General features: G+C 39.8%; 1 protein-coding gene across 2 annotated transcripts in view; it reads right to left on the reverse strand.

Annotated features, from left to right (window-relative positions):
• KCND3 (potassium voltage-gated channel subfamily D member 3) overlaps positions 1-24,048 on the reverse strand; it is a 286,509-nt gene that overhangs the window by 243,317 nt on the left and 19,144 nt on the right. For both annotated transcript variants that reach the window (XM_072137602.1, XM_072137601.1), the window contains exon 3: positions 21,686-22,858. In XM_072137602.1, the coding sequence (XP_071993703.1) occupies positions 21,686-22,791 (1,106 nt within the window). In that variant the 5' untranslated portion in view covers positions 22,792-22,858. The remainder of the gene's footprint in view (positions 1-21,685; positions 22,859-24,048) is intronic.

Here is a 24,048-nt window from a genome sequence, read left to right on the forward strand (position 1 = left end):
TTTCCACTGCCTGCTGTGATTTCACTCAGTGGAAGGGGGAAGGGCTCCTTCACAGTGTATCAGCTTGTGAAGCTTCAGCAAGAGACTGTCAGCTAATCCCCCCAAAGCCCTTTGGCCCTTCGTAAGCATCATTTTAAAAGTTGATTTTGGTATGAAGGGAACCATGGATAATAAATATAAGATTACCACAGTTATGATTTATTTTCATGGTAAATTTACTTCAAGTTTTATGGTTTCAATTCTAGTCCTATGGGTGTAATTTGTAAGTATCATATGTTCTGTAGGTTCATGGCCATCAATAAGAATAGGGTATACTATATGTGCATATGTATTAGACACAATACAATTTATCGGGTTTTGTTTAACACTACAGTTTATTTCATAGAACAAATTAAAAAACTATTTATAAGTCTCATCATTTTAATGTATAGTTGCTACTGACCGAAGCAGGCAGATGTGAAAAAAAATGTTGCAATCCTCGAAGTAACTAATCCAGTTTGGCACCGCGCAAACAGGATCAACCTAAAAAGCAATTGTCCATTAGAGTCCTTTTAACTTTCATTTAATCAAAGAGAGTGAGGGCTGTTTATCTACGCTTGAAAATCAATACAAATTCATAGCACAGTCATTGCACATCAAGGTGGCAAAATCTACAGAAGGGATTCCAGGTTTTACATTTACCACAGGAAAACATTTATTTGAACGATGCAGAGTGGTAAAGACTCAGTCAAGTAAAAAAAAAAACATCATTTTATTTTTTATTGTAGAAATGACTGCTGAAAATACACTGTAGATCAGTAGCATTGTTATTCTAAGGACAGGGCCAGTGAAAGCTGATGCCAGTCCATCTGTCATCAGCTTGGCATCAGTTATTCAATATTTCATTAAGCGCTCATCACATTGTGCTGCTGGACGTGAATGCAAATGCAATAAACACTGGGGCAGGCAAAAGTATATTTTGTCATTTTCTGCCTTTTTTCTAGATGCATCACACAGACTATATACAGCCTTGATCGCACCCACAGGAGAAGCGACACACATTCATTCTATGAGACATGCATTATCTGTCATCACATTGTGCTTTATTATCCAGGAACATTTAGACACCTTTAGGCTTTCATCTACAGCTAGGGCTTTTTTTTTGCCTAAGGTGCCTCCATGTAACCTGAATGTTGTTATATATTCAGGTTTAAGTCCTCCATTTGACTTTTGGAAAGCTAAATTACAAAATGCTGAAGCCATCTTCTTGACCTTGAGTGTCTTATTGTAAGAATAATTTATGCAGACAGATTGATCACTAATTTGGTATTACATGCATATTTTATCAAATTCTGCATTGGGTTTAGCAACATGGTGAATTAATGGCCACATGAACAAAGGAATTAAGGGATGCCTTCAATCACTTTAGTTAGCTTAAGGCAAGGATTGCTCCTGTTCCAAAGGCTCTGTCCCATATTGTGTCAACTTCAATGGGATAAAATACCACTGAACACGGTGCTATTATTTTACAGCAAAGCTACAAATACCATGATGGCAGGCAGTGGACCCAACTATAAGTTAAGAAGATTGCCAAGTCTGTCTAATAGGAAGATTATCTTTGTTTCCCATAAAAAACAGAGTTCAGTTTTTATTTCTAAAAGAAATTTGAAGAATGATTACGAACCTGACCATTTCTATTGGAAACAAAATTAGCTTTAATAACTAAAATCTTATGTGCCTTCATCAGGCAACCTTTCTAATAATCATTTTTTACAATCACAGAGAACAATATTTATAAAGCTGTGTAAGTTCTGCAATAATTATGTTATACATGAATAATGTTGAGCGCTGGTTGTTTGGGGGTTCGGTCTGGGCTCAGCTCAACTTCCCCTTTTGGTTAAAGGTGTTGTTCGATGTTTAATAGAAATGCTTACCTTCTTCAGCACTTCTTCATCGGAGCCTTGCCTAGGTATAAGAACCCAACACCAAACAAGATTTTAAAATTGGGTTTCAGCGAACTCAGATGAACCTGAACTCTAATGGGTCTGCTCATCACTGATCATGAATAAAAAAGTGCCAAAACCCAGTGACCAGCTACTCCTACTACTAACACTACTTCTTCTGCAATACTACTACTTCTAAACCATATTAAAACCATTCATATAGAAATGAGCTCACTGATAAAGGGATAAAAATACTGAACCCAGAGGGCTCTTGCAGCTGCAATAGGTGGTGATTCAGGTACCCCTCTATGTTAAATTGCACCTTCAAAATTACAGTCATGAACAATGACATGAATGGGAAATCTAATTAGACAAAAAGTCAATTTTCCCAATTCCTAGTTGTGTGACTTTTCCCTTCAACTAACTTTTGACATTCTACTCAGACATAGGGTATCCCAAATTCAAGTAGAAACCACTTTTTCATAGTCCAACTATAAAACATTTCTGGCTCTTCTGCTGCTCTGTAGCTTGCAAGTCTGTCACTTTGAATTTATGTAGATCTCAAGGTTGCTGGTTGGTTAGCACTTTTGTATAAGTTTCCTCACTTAACCCAATTCTGGGTTATTTTTGCATTTATGTATCTAACTGTGAGCTTTGATGCAAAATTATCTATCTGTGCAGTTATGCTGAGGTGTTTCCTTAAGGCATACATCAACTTACTTCTAGATTCTCCTAGGGTTGCTCTTTTATATCCTGTTTCTCAAAAATTGACGGACCTTCTACTACTACTCTAGCTTGAAGGTGTTAGAACATTCTAGTACAAGACCATAATGAGTACCATAACAGGCAGTTCCTGGGTTATGTACAAGATAGGTTCTTTACATTTGTATTTAAAGGTAACCTGTCAACACATATACAGCCAGTGACTGGTTCCTATATATCTCTATTAACTTACTGACACCCTTCTTTTAGCTAAAATTTTTTCGCTTATATATACATAAATCACCTTTTACCTTATATTACCTGGCATCAGAGGGGGCGTGTCCTGCCCCTCCCATCTAATACTCCCCATGCCTCCTTCCTGATCACAGTTCATGTCATGTGACCAGAGTGACATCATATCAGTTACTTTAGCCTCTTAATAATAGCAAACTGTACCCCATGCATGTGTCTGACCACATGAAGTCAAAGCAGCCTCCATGGACTTCTACTCCTCTCTTTTCTCCATGGACACTGCTGTGATTTCGTGTAATGACATACATGGGGTACAGTTTACTATTGTTAGAAAGGACCATTGATGTCACTGGTCACATGTCATGAAAGTAACACAAGGTGCTGTGTAAAAATATTGACACAATATGTCTCATCTGTACATAGATCTTTATATGTCTGTAGTTGAATATAAGCAGATTGTCCCTAAGTATAAGAAGGCTGGGTAGTGATTAAAAGAGACACAGAGCTAACCAATCAGTGCAGCCTTGAATTAGAGTAACGTATCCAGAGAGCATCACAAGAGGTCACAGTGGGTAGAGAGATCTGCCTGTAACTATGGGTTGTCTGTAAATCGGGTGTCCCTACGTTAGGGACCACCTGTATATATGTCATCAATATTAATTATCCACAAATTTCCATTTGTGGGGGAAGTGTTTTTTTGCATTGACGGCAGATAAAATGTTTCTTTATAGATATATCACACATCCAATACAGTAATGAAAAATTGGGGTGAGCTTTTGCTCTTGTAAAACATTTTTGAATACACACTGCAATGTTTAGCGAACACTTAAATTTCACTCTATGCCTCTTTGCATTATATTCTCCTAACGGAAGACTAAAGATTGGTCTACCTATTTTTATTTGCTATGCACATGAGAAACACATTTTTGGAAAAGAAGTCCTTTATGATATATCTATATCCAGAACATCCTGGATGCTGAAATATAACTGGCTCCTATAATCAGATCACCAGCATTCCCCAATATGATGCGATTAACCAGACACATGACATTATAAAATCTTACTTTATCTGTGTGTCCTCATCTATTCCAGTTCATAAGTGACTAGAGATGAGCGAGCACTAAAATGCTCGGGTACTCGTTATTCGAGACAAACTTTTCCCGATGCTCGAGTGCTCGTCTCGAATAACGAGCCCCATTGAAGTCAATGGGAGACTCGAGCATTTTTCAAGGGGACCAAGGATCTGCACAGGGAAGCTTGGCCAAGCACCTGGGAACCTCAGAAAAGGATGGAAACACCACGGAAATGGACAGGAAACAGCAGGGGCAGCATGCATGGATGCCTCTGAGGCTGCTTAATCGCACCATTATGCCAAAAGTATGGGCAACAACATGGCAATGACAGAGTGACCGAATGAGGCTAGATAGCATCTAAAACATCCGATAATTGACCCTGACACTATAGGGGACTATGCAGAGGCAGCGGCAGCAGCGGCAGGCTAGAGAGTGTCTTGGCAACATACCCCAAATGGACTCAGGCTTAAAACCAATGGGTGGCAGAGAGGAACCAAAGGAGGTGAGCAAGAAGCGCTCAAATAATATTGGTAAATAATAAAAGTTTGCCAGTATATTTTGTGGATTACACAGCAGGGTGGTGACAAAGTTAACAAGTTTGATGTGGAAGCCATGAAAACAACCCAAAATTCTGCATGTATGGAGGCAGTGAACTAGTAATAGATTAAAGGTGCTGCAGTTAAAACTATGTTAGTTGGATCTTGGGATGGAGCTGGCGCTCCGCTGCCAGGCGAGCTTTCGCCAATCCAAGCCCCTGTCTCTAGGCTACTCCCCAAACAGCACTTCTAAGAACCTTTTGTATAAGATCAAGTGTAGTAGCGTTCTTATAAGTTTGGGTTCTGGCGGGTGAGGGGAATGTAAACAGATGCGCAAGAAGCACTGAAATAATATTGGCAAATGATAAAAGTTTGCCAGTATATTTTGTGGATTACACAGCAGGGTGGCGACAAAGTTAACATGGAAGCCATGAAAACAATCCAAAATTCTGCCTGACACAGCTCGTTTGATAAGGGGACCATGTATGGAGGCAGCTATATGGACTACTTTTGGAGGCAGCTATGGCGATGAAGTGTGGAGGTAGCAATGGAGACAACGTGTGAAGGCAGCTACAAAGACGACGTGTGGAGGATGCTATGGAGACAATTTAATTTGGATAGTGCCTGTATGTGGCAGTCCAAAAAAGTTTTCAAACCAGAGGAGCAGGTAGCTGGTCCTCCAGAAAAATTACATAGATTGAGTGCCTGTATGTGGCAGTCCAAAAAAGTTTTCAAACCAGAGGAGCAGGTAGCTGGTCCTCCAGAAAAATTACATAGATTGAGTGCCTGTATGTGGCAGTCCAAAAAAGTTTTCAAACCAGAGGAGCAGGTAGCTGGTCCTCCAAAAAGATTAAATAAATTGAGTGCCTGTATATGGCAGTCCAAAAAAGTTTTCAAACCAGAGGAGCAGGTAGCTGGTCCTCCAGAAAAAATACATAGATTGAGTGCCTGTATGTGGCACTCCCAAAAATTGTTTAAAACAGAGGACCGGGTAGGTGGCCCTCCAGAAAAATTAAATACATAGAGTACTATAGCCAGAGCCAGTTGGCCCTGGCAAAAAAATAGCCAGTTTCCTCTGCTTTAGTGTACAAAGAGGAGCTACCGACTGATGGCGCCATGCCCACGGATGGTAATTCAGAGGAGGAGGTGGAGGAGGGGTGGGAGGAGGAGGAGGCATAGTAGGCCTTTGAGACCTGGACCGAGGTAGGCCCCGCAATCCTCGGCGTCGGCAGTATATGACCAGCCCCAGGGTCAGACTCGGATATTCTCTGACACGTGCTTGTGCAGGGCTGGGACGGCACATCGGGAAAAGTAGTGGCGGCTGGGGACCGAATACCGAGGGGCGGCCGCCGCCATGAGGTTTCGAAAGGCCTCGGTCTCTACCAGCCTATAGGGCAGCATCTCCCGGCTAAACAACTTGGAGATGTGGACGTTGAGGGCTTGGGCGTGTGGGTGGGTTGCGCTATACCTCCATTTGCGCTCCAGCGTCTGGGGTATGGAGAGCTGAACGCTGGTGGATGCTGTGGAGGATCGTGGAGGCGAAGATGGGGTTTTCGCACGGGAGGTGTTTGGGCCGGGGTCCTGGACAGGGGGCTGACTAGCAGATGACACAGGGGAAGGAGCAGTGGTGTGCCCGGCCGGAGGTGAACGGGCTTGGTGCCATTGAGTGGGGTGTTTAGCATACTGCGCATACTGGTGGTAGTTAAGCTAGTAGTTGTGGAACCCCTGCTGATCCTGGTTTGGCAAAGGTTGCACACCACAGTCCGTCGGTCATCCGGTGTTTCTTTAAAGAACCTCCAGACTTCTGAAAATCTAGCCCTCGCCGCGGGAGCTTGACTATGTGCAACATTTGGCGCTGATGCACCAGCTCTGGCCCTGCCTCTCCGTCTGGCCCCACCACTGCCTCTTCCAACCTGTTCTGCTATAGGACTCGCCTCCGTCTCAGAAGCACTGTGTTCACCCGGCCTATCAACCCAGCTTGGGTCTGTCACCTCATCATCCTCCGATCCCTCAGTCTGCTCCCCCCTCGGACTTCCTGCCCTGACAACAACTTCACCACTGTCTGACAACCGTGTCTCCTCATCGTCCGACACCTCTTTACACACTTCTTCCACTACGTGAATAATGTCATCATCACCCACAGACTGCGACTGGTGGAAAACCTGGGCATCGGAAAATAGCTCAGCAGCAGCAGGACACGTGGTTTGTGACTGTGGGAAGGGTCCAGAAAACAGTTCCTCAGAGTATGCCGGTTCAAATGCCAAATTTTGGTGGGAGGGGGCAGACTGGGGGGAAGGAGGCTGAGGTGGAGGAGCTGGAGGAGTGCCGATTTCGGTGACATGGGTGGACTGCATGGAAGACTGACTGGTGGACAAATGGCTAGAAGCATTGTCCGCAATCCACGACATCACCTCTTCGCAGTGTTCTGGCCTCAACAGTGCTCTACCACGAGTCCCAGTAACTTGAGACATGATGAACCTAGGGAGTGTACCTCTGCGGCGTTCCCCTGCTCCCCCATCAGCAGGTGGTGTCTCACCCTGCCCAGGACCACGGCCTCTGACCCCTGCATTAGTTGGACGCCCACGTCCACGCCCTCGTCCTCTACCCCTAGCCCTCGGGTTAAACATTTTCCAAATTAAAGTGTAAACTTGAAAAAAAAGTTTTTTTAGTTTTTTATTTTTTTTAACAAAACGATGCTATCCTATTGCTATGGCTAGTTTCTAACTTACACTGACAGCACACAACTGGATTTTGTGCTTTGCAAGATGAGTTTGAGCTATAAAATGAAATAAAGGTAAAAAAAAAAAAATCAGCAGACTCTGCCTAATTCTACTCAAACCCCTAATAAATTGTCCCACTTCGGTGTTTGAGGTGGATATGCGTGTCATTAAGAGCTAAACACAACGGTCGCAGGTCTCCCAGCAAAATCCTCACAATATGGTACTAGCTGCACTACAAGTGCCAGCAAGCCCAGCCACAAGCAAACAAAAAAAAGAAAAATATAACGCTATTGTAGGCCTAAGTAAGCCGTTGGGGTTCTCCTATGGCTATTTTGTAGCCTACAATGAGAGCACACTGCTTTGCAAGAGGAGTTTGAGCTATAAAATGAAATACAGCTAAAAAAAAACAAAACAGCAGACTCTGCCTAATTCTAATCAAACCCCTAATAAATTGTCCCACTTCGGTGTTTGAGGTGGATATGCGTGTCACTAAGAGCTAAACACAACGGTCGCAGGTCTCCCAGCAAATTCCTCACAGTATGGTACTAGCTGCACTACTAATGCCAGCAAGCCCAGCCACAAGCAAACAAAAAAAAGGAAAAGATAACGCTATTGTAGGCCTAAGTAAGCCGTTGGGGTTCTCCTATGGCTATTTTGTAGCCTACAATGAGAGCACACTGCTTTGCAAGATGAGTTTGAGCTATAAAATGAAATACAGCTAAAAAAAAAAAAAATCAGCAGACTCTGCCTAATTCTACTCAAACCCCTAATAAATTGTCCCACTTTGGTGTTTGAGGTGGATATGTGTGTCACTAAGAGCTAAACACAACGGTAGCAAGTCCCCCTGCTAATTCCTCACAATATGGTACTAGCTGCACTACTAGTGCCAGCAAGCCCAGCCACAAGCAAATTAAAAAAAAAATGTATAACGTTATTGTAGCCCTAAGAAGGGCTGTTGGGTTGTTGTAGAATCACTCCTGCCTAACAGTAAGCTAATAGAACACCCTAACGCTTTCCCTGACCAGCAGCAGCTCTCTCCCTAGCGGCATCCAGACAGAGAATGATCCGAGCAGCGCGGGCAGCGGCTAGTCTATTCCAGGGTCACCTGATCTGGCCAGCCAACCACTGCTATCGACGTGTAAGGGTACCACGTCATGCTGGGTGGAGTGCAGAGTCTCCTGGCTTGTGATTGGCTCTGTTTCTGGCCGCCAAAAAGCAAAACGGCGGGAGATGCCATTTTCTCGAGCGGGCGAAGTATTTATCCGAGCAACGAGCAGTTTCGAGTACGCTAATGCTCGAACGAGCATCAAGCTCGGACGAGTATGTTCGCTCATCTCTATAAGTGACCTTTACAGTCTACCATGAATTTCTCTCCAAAAGCACTTCATAATTATCAAGTTATATGTATCAATAATCATCATTGCATCTCAGAGGTCTCCCCAACCCAGTGGGCTACTGTAATGTACTTATAACACCACACTAGGTACATAAATAACTGTGTATATCATGTAACTTTATACATTGCCACACGGGAAATCCTTAATCCTTAGATTTTCAATTAAGCAAAACCTTTGAAAATCTCCACATTTGGTTACAAGCATAACCCATTATAATGTATCATATGAGAAATTAATCTGATTAATTCTAAGAAGATATTAATACTAATGCTGTGGCACAGTTTAGAATGGATATATAATCATCATGCATTTACATTTTATATTGTATCAGTGGAATGTATTCAGTAACCATTCTGTTTTCCAATACATTGATTGAATAGGGAATGGGGAAAAGAGGAAAAGTTAGGGGTATATATCTTTAAAATATTATATTTTATATATACTTAGAGCTTCTTAAAATAATATTGGCATGTGGGCGTTCATGTTTATTACATCACTCACTCTACAGTATGATTTAATAGCATTAACCAATAGAGGCACACAGGGTTATATTACTAGGAGTATAACAAATTGGGGTCTTACTCTGATAAAATAATACCTGGAATTAAGGTATAATGGATGTCTAACGATTACCTGCCATTATTATTTTAAGAAGCTCTAAGTATATTTACAATATAAAATTGTAAAAAAAAATGAATTTAAAAGATTTTAAACACCCCTAACTTTTCCTCTTTTCCCCATTCCCTATTCTACTGAGCTATTAGAAGGTGGTGCACACCTGGGATGTTACTTTTATGTCTGGAGAAACTGACAGTATAATCCCCTACTGCAATTTCCAATTCATTGACCCTGACTTGAAAAGCAAACCAGACAAAATATTATGACAGTAACAATCACTGATTTGTTAAAGGAGCTATCTAATACCATAAATATATAAAGATAAATGGTGAGCCAGACCCTAAATAAACACAGACCCAGACCAGACTCATTAAATTCATCCCAGGCACAAATACCAGACACTCACCAGAATCCTTCCTAACCAGATCTACACTATTTGATCTGAGGTATTCTTGTGTCATCATTTGATGCCCAAAAGTTCTTTTTGGCTCCCGGAACCTATTGGGTTCATCCGTTGTAGCCGTATTATATGTTAAGTAATGGTCAAGGACAGAAGATCAGATTTTTAATGAAATATTTGGTGAACCTAGGTGACCATGGTCGTGTTTTGGGGAGCTGATGTTTTTTTTTAATAGTTTTCAGTGATCTGTTGGAAGGCTGAAACTAAAAACTTGATGTTATCTTACTAGATTAATTCCATGAGTTATTATGTAACATCCATGCCAAAGTCTTTCTCTCTGCAGAGTGCAGCTTAGGTGATGTTAATTTCCCTTTGTGCTTTGTGTGTGTGAACTGTGGCTTAGGTTTCTGCTGCTTTTGGCTTTGATTGAACCACACACAGCTCTTAGCAGCCAAGCCCTGTTCAGCAAGGGTCACTTAGCTGCTGGGGGTGGCATCCAGGAACTTCTTTGTATAGCTTCTATTACTCCTTGCTGGTTTTACTAGTCTCATACTTACTCCCAATTTATGTTATGTTACCTTGCTATTCTGTGTGTCTGCTTTCTGCTACGTTTTCTCAACCTCCGATTCTGTGCATTTGCCGCATTACTCCTTGCTGGTTTTACTAGTCTTATACTTACTCCCAATTTATGCTGTTTATTACCTTGCTATTCTGTGTATATGCTTTCTGCCACAATTTCTCAACCTCTGTTTCTGTGCCTTTGCCACCATCTTGGTTTTGACCCAGTTCCATCAGACTCCACTTGTATGTTTATATCTGTTGTTGGTCCCTCTGTGTCATGTCTCTACCAGTGTGCCCCCCCTCCCCTAACTCTGTTTTGTGTTATTGTCTTGATGCATTGCTTTGTCCTAGTGTGAAGACTGGCTTGTGAACAGCAGCTGGAAGATGAAGTAAGCCTTCCCTGTCACCTTGCAGAGTCTCTCAGGGTGTTGCAGTAAGGTTCCTGATAGCAGGGCGACTTATCTGCTTTAGGCAGGTATGTAGTCCCCAGTCTGACAGATTGTGCAAAGTCTGATTGTTGTTGCACAGGTATCTGACACAGATTTACTTGTATTGCCTAAATTCTAGAGAATGAAAACCCAAATTAGACAGTTTAATGCAGTGCTCATTTATTATGTCCCTCATTGCATGGGGCCTCACCACAGTGCACCTAGATTGACATCCCCAAATTGTAGATTGTTGTTCAGTGAGAATGGAGATATTTCCAATAATGTATTATGTTTATTGTTTTATCAACTGAATTATTCATTGATGTGTGTTTTGATGTGTATTTAACACATTTATTAACTTGGAAAACAGAAGTCTAGAGAGTCTGCAGTACATTTTATTTATAAAAATGAAGATGTTCAATTAAATCCAACCCAGTACCAACATTGCTGGAGCTGTGAATATTCTGTATTTTGATCCCAGATTAAAACTATTTCCCATGCAGTGAGAAACATGTGTTTAAGATGGCAAACAAAGGAATAAATGAAAACCTCCTCCTGTTGCCAAGCAACAAACCCAATGATAACACCTAGACAGTGACACTTGAAGAAATAAAAAATGCATGTGCTTCTTATAGCGTCTGTAATGTAATGGAAAGTTACATTTTTACATACATTTCCCCAGAATGGGAGCGAAGCATTGACAGTTAGAAGATAATTAGCATTAGGGATTCTCTTATAAATGGTAACTAATAACATTTTGTGGTATCCTTGGTCAAAAGGTTCAGATGTTGAATGAAGATATTTGAAGCCTTTATATTAAATATATTTTGTGTTTAACTGTAACTGTCCAAAAAATAATATAGTTTGAAGTATTGTTATTTAACTGTAAATTTTAGCCTTTACATTACCGTGCAGTTCTAGCAGTACCAAGCGCTATAGTTCCAAGTACCAAGGCTAGAGCTATTGCACAAGTGCAGGGCAGGGATCCCCCCTCACCAACCCTCTTTCATATTCCTCCGTGCCCACTTGGCATAAGGGGGTAAATAGTGGCAAATCCTGGCCATGCTCTAAGAAATGTAATTATATATAAGGGCATGTACACCAGTTCTGGAAAGCTCTGGTAAATCTGGGCTTTTAAGAACTATAGACTACAATCACCTGATGGGTCCTTAAATTTACATTCTAACTCTATAGTTTCATAGGCAGGGGCTGTAAAACATCACTACCTGGAGACTTCATAACAGTTATCTGTCTATGGAAACACTTTTATTTAAAGGAAACCTACCACTTGAAGTGGTAGGTGTAAGAAGGCAATACCAAGCACCAGCTCAGGGTGAGCTGGTGCCGGAGCTTATTTTTGTTATCACGGTTTATAACATGATACAGCGGTTTAAAACACTAACAAAAATAATCTCCGGCACCAGCTCACCCTGAGATGGTGCTCAGTATTGCCTTCTTACACCTACCACTTCAAGCGGTAGGTTTCCTTTAAGCTACCATAAAGAAACAATATGCTGCAATATTGGGGCTTATTTATTAAGGGTCCTGAGGCCGTATTTCCGTCGGGTTTCCCGACTTTTTGGGGATTGCGTTGTGGATTGTGTAGCACATGAACGTTTTGTGTCGCAATCACAGCGGCTTTCATGTGACACAAAATGGGGGGCGGGCCGTCGGACTATCGGACAGATTCGGACTACGCGCAGGACTACCCGCAAGACATGCACTCACATACACCGGGAATAAGAAGGTGAACTCTTGTGGACCTGTGCGGGGAAGCAACACATGCAGGATATCGGGGCATGATCTTGATGAATCGTGGCAGACTTCATCCTTGTCGGACAAGGCACCTCGGGGTTCGCGCAGGGACCAGGCAAGTAAATGTGCCCCATTGTCTGTATACCCAATTCAAGGAAATTGTTAGCCTCCAGTATAAAGATTTATTATTTTTGCAATGTTAACATAAATGGGAATGGAGCAGCAGTGACTTGACATCATGGTGACCATTTTGTGATCCTCCTGTGATCATCTAATTTTGATATTCATGACCTTTTCTATCCTGTTCTATCCTAAGGAAAAGGCATCAACATCTAAATCCTGAAAAAAAACGCCTCAATAAAATAATTTGGATTTTCTATAATTTGCAACACTTGGTTACTGCATCTATGTATTGCATGTATGCATTTAGTAACTTACCTACTTCCAACGTTATGTTTGCATTAAGCAGATTTAATGTGAGAAGTGTAGACCTCGGACCAAGTGATTTTGGGAAGATCTCCTGTGTATTTTTTTTTATAAATACAATAGTGGAAATTTGGAAAGTTTTAAGAATTATGCAGAAAACAGAACTTACATTAATTTTCTAATACAGCTTATGTGTCATCATGCATGTCTATTAAGCCATTTCTCCTTTTCTAAAGGCTCTACTATGATAAGGTATTGTAATATTCTCTACACAGATTTTAGCCTTTACTTGACTGCAATGACTTTATGGAGATAAGGCAATTACTGGAGGCAGAACACAGAATGATGTTCAGACTCAGAAACTGAATATCCATGTTTCATTCCACTTATCTAGGCTCTACAGCTGTTGATTCGTGAGATCAGAATCCAGCAGAAATTAATGTGGAATCTCTATTGGATTCAGTGGTTTAAGAGTATATCCTGGTGGAAAGCTATTTCTTCTGCCTGACATTGTATGGAAGTGTAAATGTGGATGATAAATGGGTTGACTGGACCCTGTGCATAGCAATGTTTAATGAACAGACCTTGATATAATACAATTACACAATTCTGCACTGTAGTGCAGCAAATAAATTATGTAGAAAATAGGAAGCTTTTTATGTGTTATCTTCATTGTTTAGCCATTAGATAATTAGTTCTAGATTGTTAGAACATTTTCTGTATGTTTATAGTTCATACATATTTCTATGTTTTTGTTGCATTTTACATAAAATCATTAACGGATCATGATTGGTTGTAATATTAGCCATTCCTGACTCACCCAACTGCTGGTTGTTAATACTTCCATACTTCCCAAGCCTCTGGAAACCCCTTTATATATAGTCCATAGTAACCTGGTTGATGAAGTTTAAAAAGACACTAGTCCAACAGATAACTCTGCACTGTTATCAGAGAATATGGTACATATTCCTGTCTGACTCCAATTGTGCTCGGACCATCTCTAACTCCTCAAACCAATACTCATTTTTGATTTCTTTAATTTTATTATTGTTTTTTTATTATATTTAAACATTTAAAGAATAAATACACATTTACTGGAATCGTGTCAGGAAACAGACATTCTAAAATCCTTTTGTACATAAACATGTTTTGTTTGAAACAAAAATATAATATATAAGAGATTAATGTTAAATTTGCAAATCCATAACGTTGTGAACTCTACCACAATACAGCTTTTTAATAATGTATCTCTAACTTTATTAGACATAATTTAATTAAAGGGAACCCACCATTCAAATGAACCCACCCAAAATAAATACTTCAGAAAACTATGATTAAAAAGCATTGCCCTTATCCCTAAATGGATCCTTTTCTTCTTTCCTTGACTGCAATGTTAAAATAACTGTTTGTAAACTTATACACAACTCACCTGAGGCGAGTCACAGTAAGTAAGTCCTGCATATTCATTATTCCCTGGAAAGCCCTTGCTCCCTGTTCCTGATTCACAGGTCTCACTGCTACCACCATGATGCCATTATAGAACTAGTACTTATGTACCATCTACCACGATTCAACTATTACGTATACAGCTCCCTTTACTTTTCCAGGGGCTCTTATCAGGGTTAAAAAAAATGCTACAAAATTCCTTGCTGCAACACTTAGAAAGAGAGAGAAAAACAGACAGTGGTTGTTTGTGACACGGTTCTGCTACATCTGGAGGGTAGAGGCTGAGACAGACATGGCTATATAAAGAGAAATCTTTGCACATGTTTAGTGCAAACATTTGTGTCACTGGTGCACTATATCTGACGCACCACAAATTTCTGCACTGGAGGGGGCGTTCTGGTACTCAGTCAGGCAGTGCAACACATTTATCAAGCATTGTTCTACAGAATTGTTCTGCATGCACAATGTTAAAGGTGCACCAAAAAAAGTCATGAGTCATGAAGAATGTGCAACACAATTTATGGGTCTGGCGCACCCTGAAGACTCCAGATAGATGTGGGCCACTGTGTGTGGTTTTTTGGGGGGTCTCTAGTGCTCTTTGAGCTGTACATGTCATTGTGCACCATGGAAACATGGATGTAACAGATGTTAAAGTCGTATACACGACCTTGCATCTAAAGGGCCACATAACCATAAAGTGTGACATAGAACTACAACAAGCTATTTATAAAACAAGACTCAGATTAAATACACTTCTGCTATCATTCAGTTAACACTGGGATGAAATCAATTTCAATTTTCTCATGAACAAAACCATAGTACAATCTCAATATTGTAAGGAGCAATAACATAACACTGATAAAATACATTAAATGTATGTGCCTCAATAACATCTTTTGGAGATAAATCACATTTTTTTTGGTTTAGACGAACTCAGGGGTGTGGGAATAAAACATGTTTAGTCATGGATGTAGGACGCTGGGCTGGACTGAATAGGTTTCAAGAGACACAGCAGTCTTATAACTTACCAACCAATGGTGAACATGTTCTACCAGTATTATCTACCATGATAGTCACTACTGTACAGTGCAATATGTTATCCTGCTTCTCCATCATGCCTTCATATCATAACATACTCCATTGAATATATTTCTGGAGATATTCTCCCCCTGGACAGACCTATGGTGCTATAATGAGCTGAATAGAATATATCATATAGCCAAAGTAAAGCCTTGTTGTATGATGTGACCGACTGTCTTCAGTCAGGCCAGCCATGACAATTTATGATGGGGTTGAAAAACATGCATTATACTGTATGTGTACAACAACACATCAGGCAATTAGGATAAAACTTTACCGCAGTAAATCATATTCAAATACAATATGATATGTGAATGGATGTCTTCCAGCAAAAAATAATCACAAAGGTGCAGAAAGCCCCTTTCTCATGTCAACGGCGCTCTAAATTAAAACATGTCAAAGGATTTCACACAGGCAAAGGGAGCAGAAAACAAGAGCAGGAGTGAACCGTTGCTTATAAATTATTAAATCTTTTTCTGAATAGTAGATTTGATACTGCAAACAGAACATTTGCAAGTCATTTTAGATTTTAAAAGTGAACCTGCTGAATAACTGGAAATGAGGAGAAACCTTGTATGGAAAAGCTCTGGTTATATTAACACATAAAAACACAACAACATCAATAACGGTGGAAGCATAGGCATCTGTAAATGAAAGAAATTGTTACCTATTAAAATCACTATAAAAGAGCAATCCCCTTAGTACATGCACCTAAATGGGTAGTAAAGTTATCCAATACTTGTACAGATGCAGTGAATGGAAAAGCAGTATTGCAAGAACGAGTATTATGCTAGACAGGCTTTGTACTCTTATAGGAATCTTAATGGAATACTCAAGGAAAAGCTGGTGCATTGTGTAATGGTTGCATTTTCAGACTTTTCTAGCATATTCCTTCTAACCTGTCATGTGAAGTTCCCTGGATGTAGCCTTTCAATATCCTGCTGCGTAATTGTAATTTTGCATTAGTAATAATATGTAATTCTGACATGATGTAGAAAAAGTCGCTGTGCAGCCCTAGTCTGGTATTTTGCTACAGTATGTATATCTGTAGTAGGGGTTATTCTACCTTACTTATTGCTTAAAATAGGGTGACAATTTCCAACTTTATGGGAAAGGAAAAGTTACAAAATAGTCCTATTACACAATAAATATTTTCCTAATAATTGAATACAATAATACAGGGCAGTTACATTTATCTTTATCACACAACCAGTGCCATCTACAACCCAATAAAGTTAGTATCACGCATTTTAATTTTTCATAGATTTATTATAGTGGCAATTTATTGTGTCAAAATAGACAACTCATTAATTTAATTTAAAAGTAAGAAAATGTAAATAAATGGAATGTAAAGATGTGTTTAATACATGTGATATGGCTACCTGTGCAGATTGCTTATGTTATGTGGCTAATGGATGTGGGAATATAGTACTACATTCATCTATTAGGTCACATATGATTGAGCTCCTATTTATAGTGGACTCCACTATGTAAGATGAAAGATCTCATAATGGAAAAACTCATCATGGCATATTTCTGTCACATAATAGAACTCCCACATAATATCAAAGACTCTTATAGGGTATTGAGGCTTACTGAAAAACATGGATATTTGTTTTGATGTTTTCCATAAGCATTATAATAATTTCCTCAATTATACTTACACATTATTACATTAGGCATTACATTGAGTTACATGGATTATACAAAAGTACATCTTACATTTGAACTGAATATTTAACAACATCTGTCCATGATAAACATAGTCAAATACTGGCCCAAACATGTACAAAATCTACAATATCGCAGCTAGTCATGGGTGCTGCTAGACAACTCTGAGGATAGCTGGATCCCACAGTGAATTGACCAAGGAAATCCAACTGCCTGACAATCCCCCCACCACCCACCCAAATAGATGCCGGAGCCTCTTGATATATCCGGCTGTGCCTCATCGGCGGAGGGGCTATCATACGCTGGTGTACGAGCACTGGCCTATGATGTATAACCCCCAATGTCTCCATTCATTAGGTGATTATTGTTCAGAAGTGTTGATTATGTCAAAATATGGTTACAATTCATATTCAGAGATCTACATTTGTTACCATAGATATTGTACCCTACTTTATTCTTATCCCCCACATTCTGTAATTGACTCCAATAATGGATGGGTTTCAATAATTGCCTAAACCAACCTGATCATGTATTGATAAATAGCTTCATAGGACCACCCACTGGACTCTTCACACCAAAAGAGTAAAGATATAAAGTATTGCATTTAAAGTTCATATTAATTGGTCCTCAGTATCAGTTTCCCTCCCATGTGCTACAAACAGATACTAGAAAGATTATTATGTTACCCATTCACAGAAAAAGAAAAAGGTCATTGATTTTAACCAAGTTTGTGAAAATCTTACCCAAATGGATTTAGGAATTTCAATTCCTGTCCTGGGTTAAAGAGTCTCTTTGTTTGTGGTATTCTGTGATTGACAGCTCTATCTGTAATGGGCAGGGATTTACTTGAATATATTTAAGTTTATAAGTATAAGTCTAGCTGGCTACAGAAAGCATTGGATGGCACAAAACGGTTGTCACCTGAATACCCTGCTCCTATCTCTACCCCGTAGCGGTCATGTGTTGGGACCTTTTTATGCCTGGGTAAAATAAAGAAGAAAGTTTTATGGTAAGTTCTGCTATTTTTACTTGTTACTGTGTGAATGAGCTTACTTATTTCCATTATTTCAATGAGTCTTAATTTGGACATTTAATACTTTTGCCACGCGTTGGGAGGATCCAATCCTATAAATGAATGTTCATCCTTATCCTTTCAGGCTCATAGCCTTTATCGGTAGAAAGTAGAGAACCGCTTTGGTTAGTTGGGAGGCTTTGTTGGATCTGGGGAAGGGCTTTATTTCTTCAGGATGTATCTCATGAATGTTTAAGGAGTCTTATGGACATGACATGCAGCTTTGGGTTAAAAATTACCCAATAAACCAATGAAATATAATCTCTTTTCCCTATGGTTTAGTTTCTAATACCATGTATTAATTGACTCCATAGTGTAAAAATGAAACCAATGAAAAAAGTTTAGGTAACGCTCTCTTGTATTGTATTCTTGCTATATTAAGAGGTGTATTAGTCCTGCCTTTGTAGGGTAAACCATTACAATACTTTCTGGGAAATGGCAGCAGACTATGCATTGAAATCTGTTAAAAACTGAAGAATAAAAGATTTCATTAGAAAAAAAATGAGACCTAACATCATGTACTTTCAGAAATCTTATCAGTCATCTGAATACTTTCTACCTAAGGTAGGAAGGCACAAGAGAAATGAGCAGCCTAAATGTCACATAGCAAAATGAATTGCTCAGCTTCTCTTTACAGTTTTCTGAAGAATATGTTGGCAAATTTCCCACTGCCCTATTTTAAAAAAGAAGATCTTTGAAAAAAAAAAAGTGTGATATCACAGAATAAAGCCGATCCATTGATCAGATAGCAATGGACCCCTTGGGTTTGCTCTAGTTAATGCAATACACATTAAATAAGGGGATGAATAATTGCCTCCATCTTTAATTAAGAAAATTGTATTTAAGATGAGCACACAAACACAAATCTCCATATTACATCTTCCTTTTTAGAGCAGGAAAGCAAGTGTGGCAGCCAGAAATAGCGTTCATTTCTATAGCATGTGAGCATAGCAACAGGCTGTAGACATGCACTAGATATGGAATTCAATATTGAAATTCTGGACCTCTTCATTTGCAGTGAATGTGACCTAGCGTCTTTTGCTAACCTATACCACCTTCTTAAGCCACATTTTGAAGACAGTTAAGAAGAGACTCTGGCAGTCAGAAATAGCACTCATCAGGATAGCATGTAAGTATAGCAACACTTAAAGGTAAGAAATATACTGTGTAGCAGAGAATTTCAGACATGCTCGAAACTTCTCTATCTATGAGAACATATCCTTCCTTTCACTAAAAATCTATTGTATTGCCTTCAAATTCCATACATATGTATTAAATTCAATACAAATTAGAACTAAACAGTCATTCAATTCAGATATCATGAAGCAGATAATGGTGGCCTCACTAGGCTTGTACAACACTGCCACAAATATAGTGTGGGTAATGTCACCCAATAGGATTACAATGCAATATCCAACTGATCACAACAATATCATATATAACACCCAATTATGTCTTTTTGTGGGATGTATTTGTCCCAGAGGGTGCTTGGGGGCAAATGTTTAAGGCTAGTGTTGAGTGTTCATTCAGAACGTTGTATTTGGCTCACCTTTCCAATCAGTAACACCTACTGTCGCAGGAGTTAACCGGGACCAACATTCCCCCCGTCCCGAAACAAACTGCTGGGGTTTAAATGCCATCTGCAGCTTTACCGGCTGCTTTTAACTGGTTAACGCCCATGATGGCTGCCAGCATCAGTTGTGGGTGTATCATGGAGGTTTGCGTCAGGTTTCAGGTTTGATAAACGTACCTGAACTGAATTTTCCAGCATTTGAACACCCCTAGCTGCCTATGCATACTGTAATATTAGAGGTAATATTAGAAGTACAGATAAATGTCTAGGAGTACACCCAATACATGTAGATCAATATTAGGTACACAAGTTTAATGGGTCCGCTCATCACTAGTTAACGCCCCAAATAAAGTTTACAAATGTAGAGAATATTTAATTTTACGCAGCTGTTGAATATTATGTATTTTTAGTTACTGCCAATTAAAGAAAACATATATTTTGGATCATAAGGTGACTCCTGAGGAAGTCACATAGCAATAGTGATAAGCGTAGTGCTGAATTCTCTCCCAACTACATGAACTCTGGTGATATTTTTCTCAGTCATTATGTGTACTTAATATTAATAATAATAATAATTCTTTATTTATATAGCGCACACAGATTACGCAGCGCTGCACAAAGCATGTCAAATCGGTCTAGATCTCTTCTTTAAGAGATTTATCTCTACCTCTAATATTACAGTGTTCTGTGCTTTATACCTAGATAGCTAGGGGAGCGCAAATGCTAGGTTTGAGATGCATACACTATTCTAGGTGAGATTTTAATTGTTTTAATGTGTATAAATATGAGTGTGTAGTGAATGTATATTGAGAATCATTGCCTTTTTTATGACACAAACCCTTGTTTTGAGTATTTAGGCAATAAGTCATCAAATGTGCCTCTAGTAAGCAGAATGCTGGTCGGTTTGCTTGATCTGTGCACCATTTACTTTATTGTGACTTTCATAATGTCTGTCCCAGAAGTTCCACAGAAGTAAATGTAGCGCAGGTTGAGCATGAGCCCTTGTACTCCTCACCATGAGGGGCACTATAGGTGACCATCCTTGTGGTCAGACCCAGAGATATCAGTTACTTATTTCCTATCTTGAAAATCTTCACAATGTTGTGAAAGCAATCATATATGGACATGTGCAGCCAAGAGGAAGAGGAAGGAAAATATTTCTCTTTAGTATACCAAAGTGGGGATATTTCTAATTATACTCTAAGCTCTATTCTTCTGATATTATGGTTATATTATATACATTGTACAAGACATTCCACCATTAAATTGCAATTTCTTTAAACCCCGGCACAATCTGAACCTGAATGGGTGATTTGCATGAATGCACTGTATCAACAACAGGATATATATCATCCGTGACCTTCTCCCTAATATTTACTTTTATTGTGAACATATCTCAAAGAAAATGGAACCTGAGCATTGAAAATGGGATCAGATATCCCAGAGCTACTCATGTGCCAGGGAACCTACACTCGGATACAGTACAGTATGAGAGAGAAGGCCAGAAAATGTAAGCAGAAATCAAGGGTTTAGAAGCATGTCTTGCACATAAAAGGATTATTCATAGCTACAGACAGCCGCAATCACTGCGACAGACGGCAAAGCTGCGTTTTTCCTCTTACATTTTTATGTCTGTGCATATAAGGTTAATGGGATAATCTTCATCACGCCAGTTGTTCCTCTCATTCAAGTTAATGACATAGTGTTTAATGTATACACAGACCTCCCTCACTCCCAAGACGCAATAGAAAAAGTCACCTTCATCTCATCAACAGCGAGCTCATCAAGAAAGCAGGTAGATGTAAAGTGCACACAAAGAATAAGCATAATTATAATCTGTTGTTTTACTTCAGTCCTATCTCCTCTAATTGATTTTGTGTGTCTGTGTAAGCAGCTTAGCGAAAAGGAAAATGCATTTGAAATCCCAAGGGAGTGTCATTAAATGTCATTGTACAAGAATGGTAATCTACCTGAAGGAAATAAATGAAGGGTTCCAAGGCTACGGCAAGACTCTTACTCTGTGTCGAAGTAATATAATAAGTGGAACACTTACCCCAGAGTTGTCATGGTAACGATGGTGTACCAAAAGGAAGCAGGGATGCTAGTGAACTTGCTGGATGATGACCCTTTTTCTGCATAAAACATCACAGTGGCAAAGATAATGATTGCCATTGTCAGTGAGAAAAGGAGGAATCCCAGTTCAGAGGCACAGCTCTTCAGGGTATACCCAAGTATCCGCAAACCCTGGGAGTGGCGAGAGAACTTGAAGATTCTGAAGACCCGGAAAACCCTCAGGGTGACAAAAGCGCCACTCACATCCTCATTGTTGGTCATGACTAGGCCTATGTAGTATGGCAAAATGGCTACCACATCAATGATACTCATGACACTTCTCATAAACCTGTATCGACTTGGGGCTGCGAAAAGTCTCAGGAGGTACTCAACTGTGAAAATCATGACACAGGCAGTGTCCAGGCAAAAGAAGGCTACATCATATCTTTCACCACAAGGAAGCTCCTTATTTCCAGGCACAGTGCCACAGGGAACAGTCTCAACCACATTGGTGATGACAGACACTGCAATAAAGAAGCCAGTCACATAGTAGAAGACTAAGGCTAAAGTGCTGGTGTGGGGATTTTCAAAGGCTCGCCACATAGTCTGGCGTAAAGTAAGGGAGGGCATGGCTTCTTGGTTGTTCTCAAATTCATTGTCATCCATTAGCCTTTCTGCATTCTCTCTTTTTCTGTCTTTATATTCTTCATAGCAGCAGTCACCTATTATTTCAGGTAATATGCCATAGAAAGCCAGTTCTTCATCATAGGCTGAGATGCATTCATACCTAGGGTAGTGCAGCTTGCCAGTTCTGTAAAAGTTTAGAATGCACCTGAACACTTCAGGGTCACGGTCAAAAAAGTATTCCTTGGTCTCCTCATTGAAGAAGAAATCTTTCTCTGTGCTTCCAAGAAGGGTGTCGGGGTACCTTTCTAAGGTTGTTCTCCAAGTTTGGAACCGCCTCCCACTGACGTTGAGTATTATAAGCTCATCTTGCCTTTTGTTTTTGTCAGCTGGTGCCAATGGCATGGGACAATTAGCCACTGGCATCCATCCAATAGCAGCAGCCCTTGCAAAGGGCAGCCATGCTGCGACCCCGGAAGCCATGAGGGCGCCAGGTCCGACGGGCTGCTCAAGTACTTTTAAGACCAGCTTGATTTCAGATCAAGACCATCTGCAGAAGGAAATGAATAAAGTCAGTGTTACCTCAATGAATGTCATATGCAATTTCAAAACTTGCATCAAAATGCTGTAATTTTTCTACCAAGAGGATATCAAATCACTTAAAGTATTTTGTCATTATTCTCTCCTCAACCTTAAAAATTGCTAGCTCTAAATGTGTGCACAAGAATATTTTTGTATCTGACCCTGAAAATATTGATTTATTCAATTAATTTCCAAGAATCATAAGAAAAGCCAATATTCTTGCTTTTAAATAATATGTTATTGATTTAAATCTCTGGAAGATAATGGAGCAATATGTGTGTGAACACAATAGTTCCAATAGTCCTGAAAGGGACCTCAAAGTGTTTGAAATGCAGTCTAATCTTTGAGCAATGTGACCTTAGCTGAGCAATCTATTTATTTAGTAGGGGAATCAGTATGGCTTTATCTATATATTTATCTATATATTTTATCCTGTTCAGGAATTGACATATATCTATTTATGTACACTTATAATAGAGTATTCATTTACCATGTACTTCGGGCATATAAAAATAGGAGTGGTTCAATGCATTTATTTGGAGACTTTAATTATATATACAAAATGCATGATATATATATATATCAATGTATGATATAAGTTCCACCCCTTCACCACGCCGGATACATTTGTCTGCTGGCTGGCTGCACTGGTATACAGTTTTATGTCAGGCCCTTTCTAAACACTGTGTGCAATATGCTCAGCTACTCCTGTTCTGGAATATTGGGGCAATGAAGTCTGGCGCGATTCATGTAGCTCATGCGCCTGAATTCCTGGATCCGTCGCTTCCCCGCCGAGGTCCGCCAGAGTTCACCTTCTTCTTCCCGGTGCTTGTAAGTTCGTGTCTTGTGACACAATTCGAAATGTTAAATCCCGCACGTAGTCCGAATCCGTCGGATTGTCCGGCAGCCCGCCCTCTGACCGCACAATCCAATCGCGTGCGCCAAAATCCCCTGTTAAATGTGGCGCAAAATCGGAAATCGCCGGGAAACCCGACAAAAATGCGCTCCACGGACCCTTAGTAAATGAGTGCCATTGTGTCTGCAGACAGGACACTAAGTACAATCTGCTTAGCCCCTCCTGCTCTATAACATTATGCCTGCAGATGTGTCATTTATACTGTGTTCAATCTTCTTAGTTCCTCCTACTTCCTGACATGC

This window comes from Engystomops pustulosus, chromosome 2 (genome assembly GCF_040894005.1).
Source record: "Engystomops pustulosus chromosome 2, aEngPut4.maternal, whole genome shotgun sequence".
Lineage (NCBI taxonomy): Eukaryota > Metazoa > Chordata > Amphibia > Anura > Leptodactylidae > Engystomops > Engystomops pustulosus.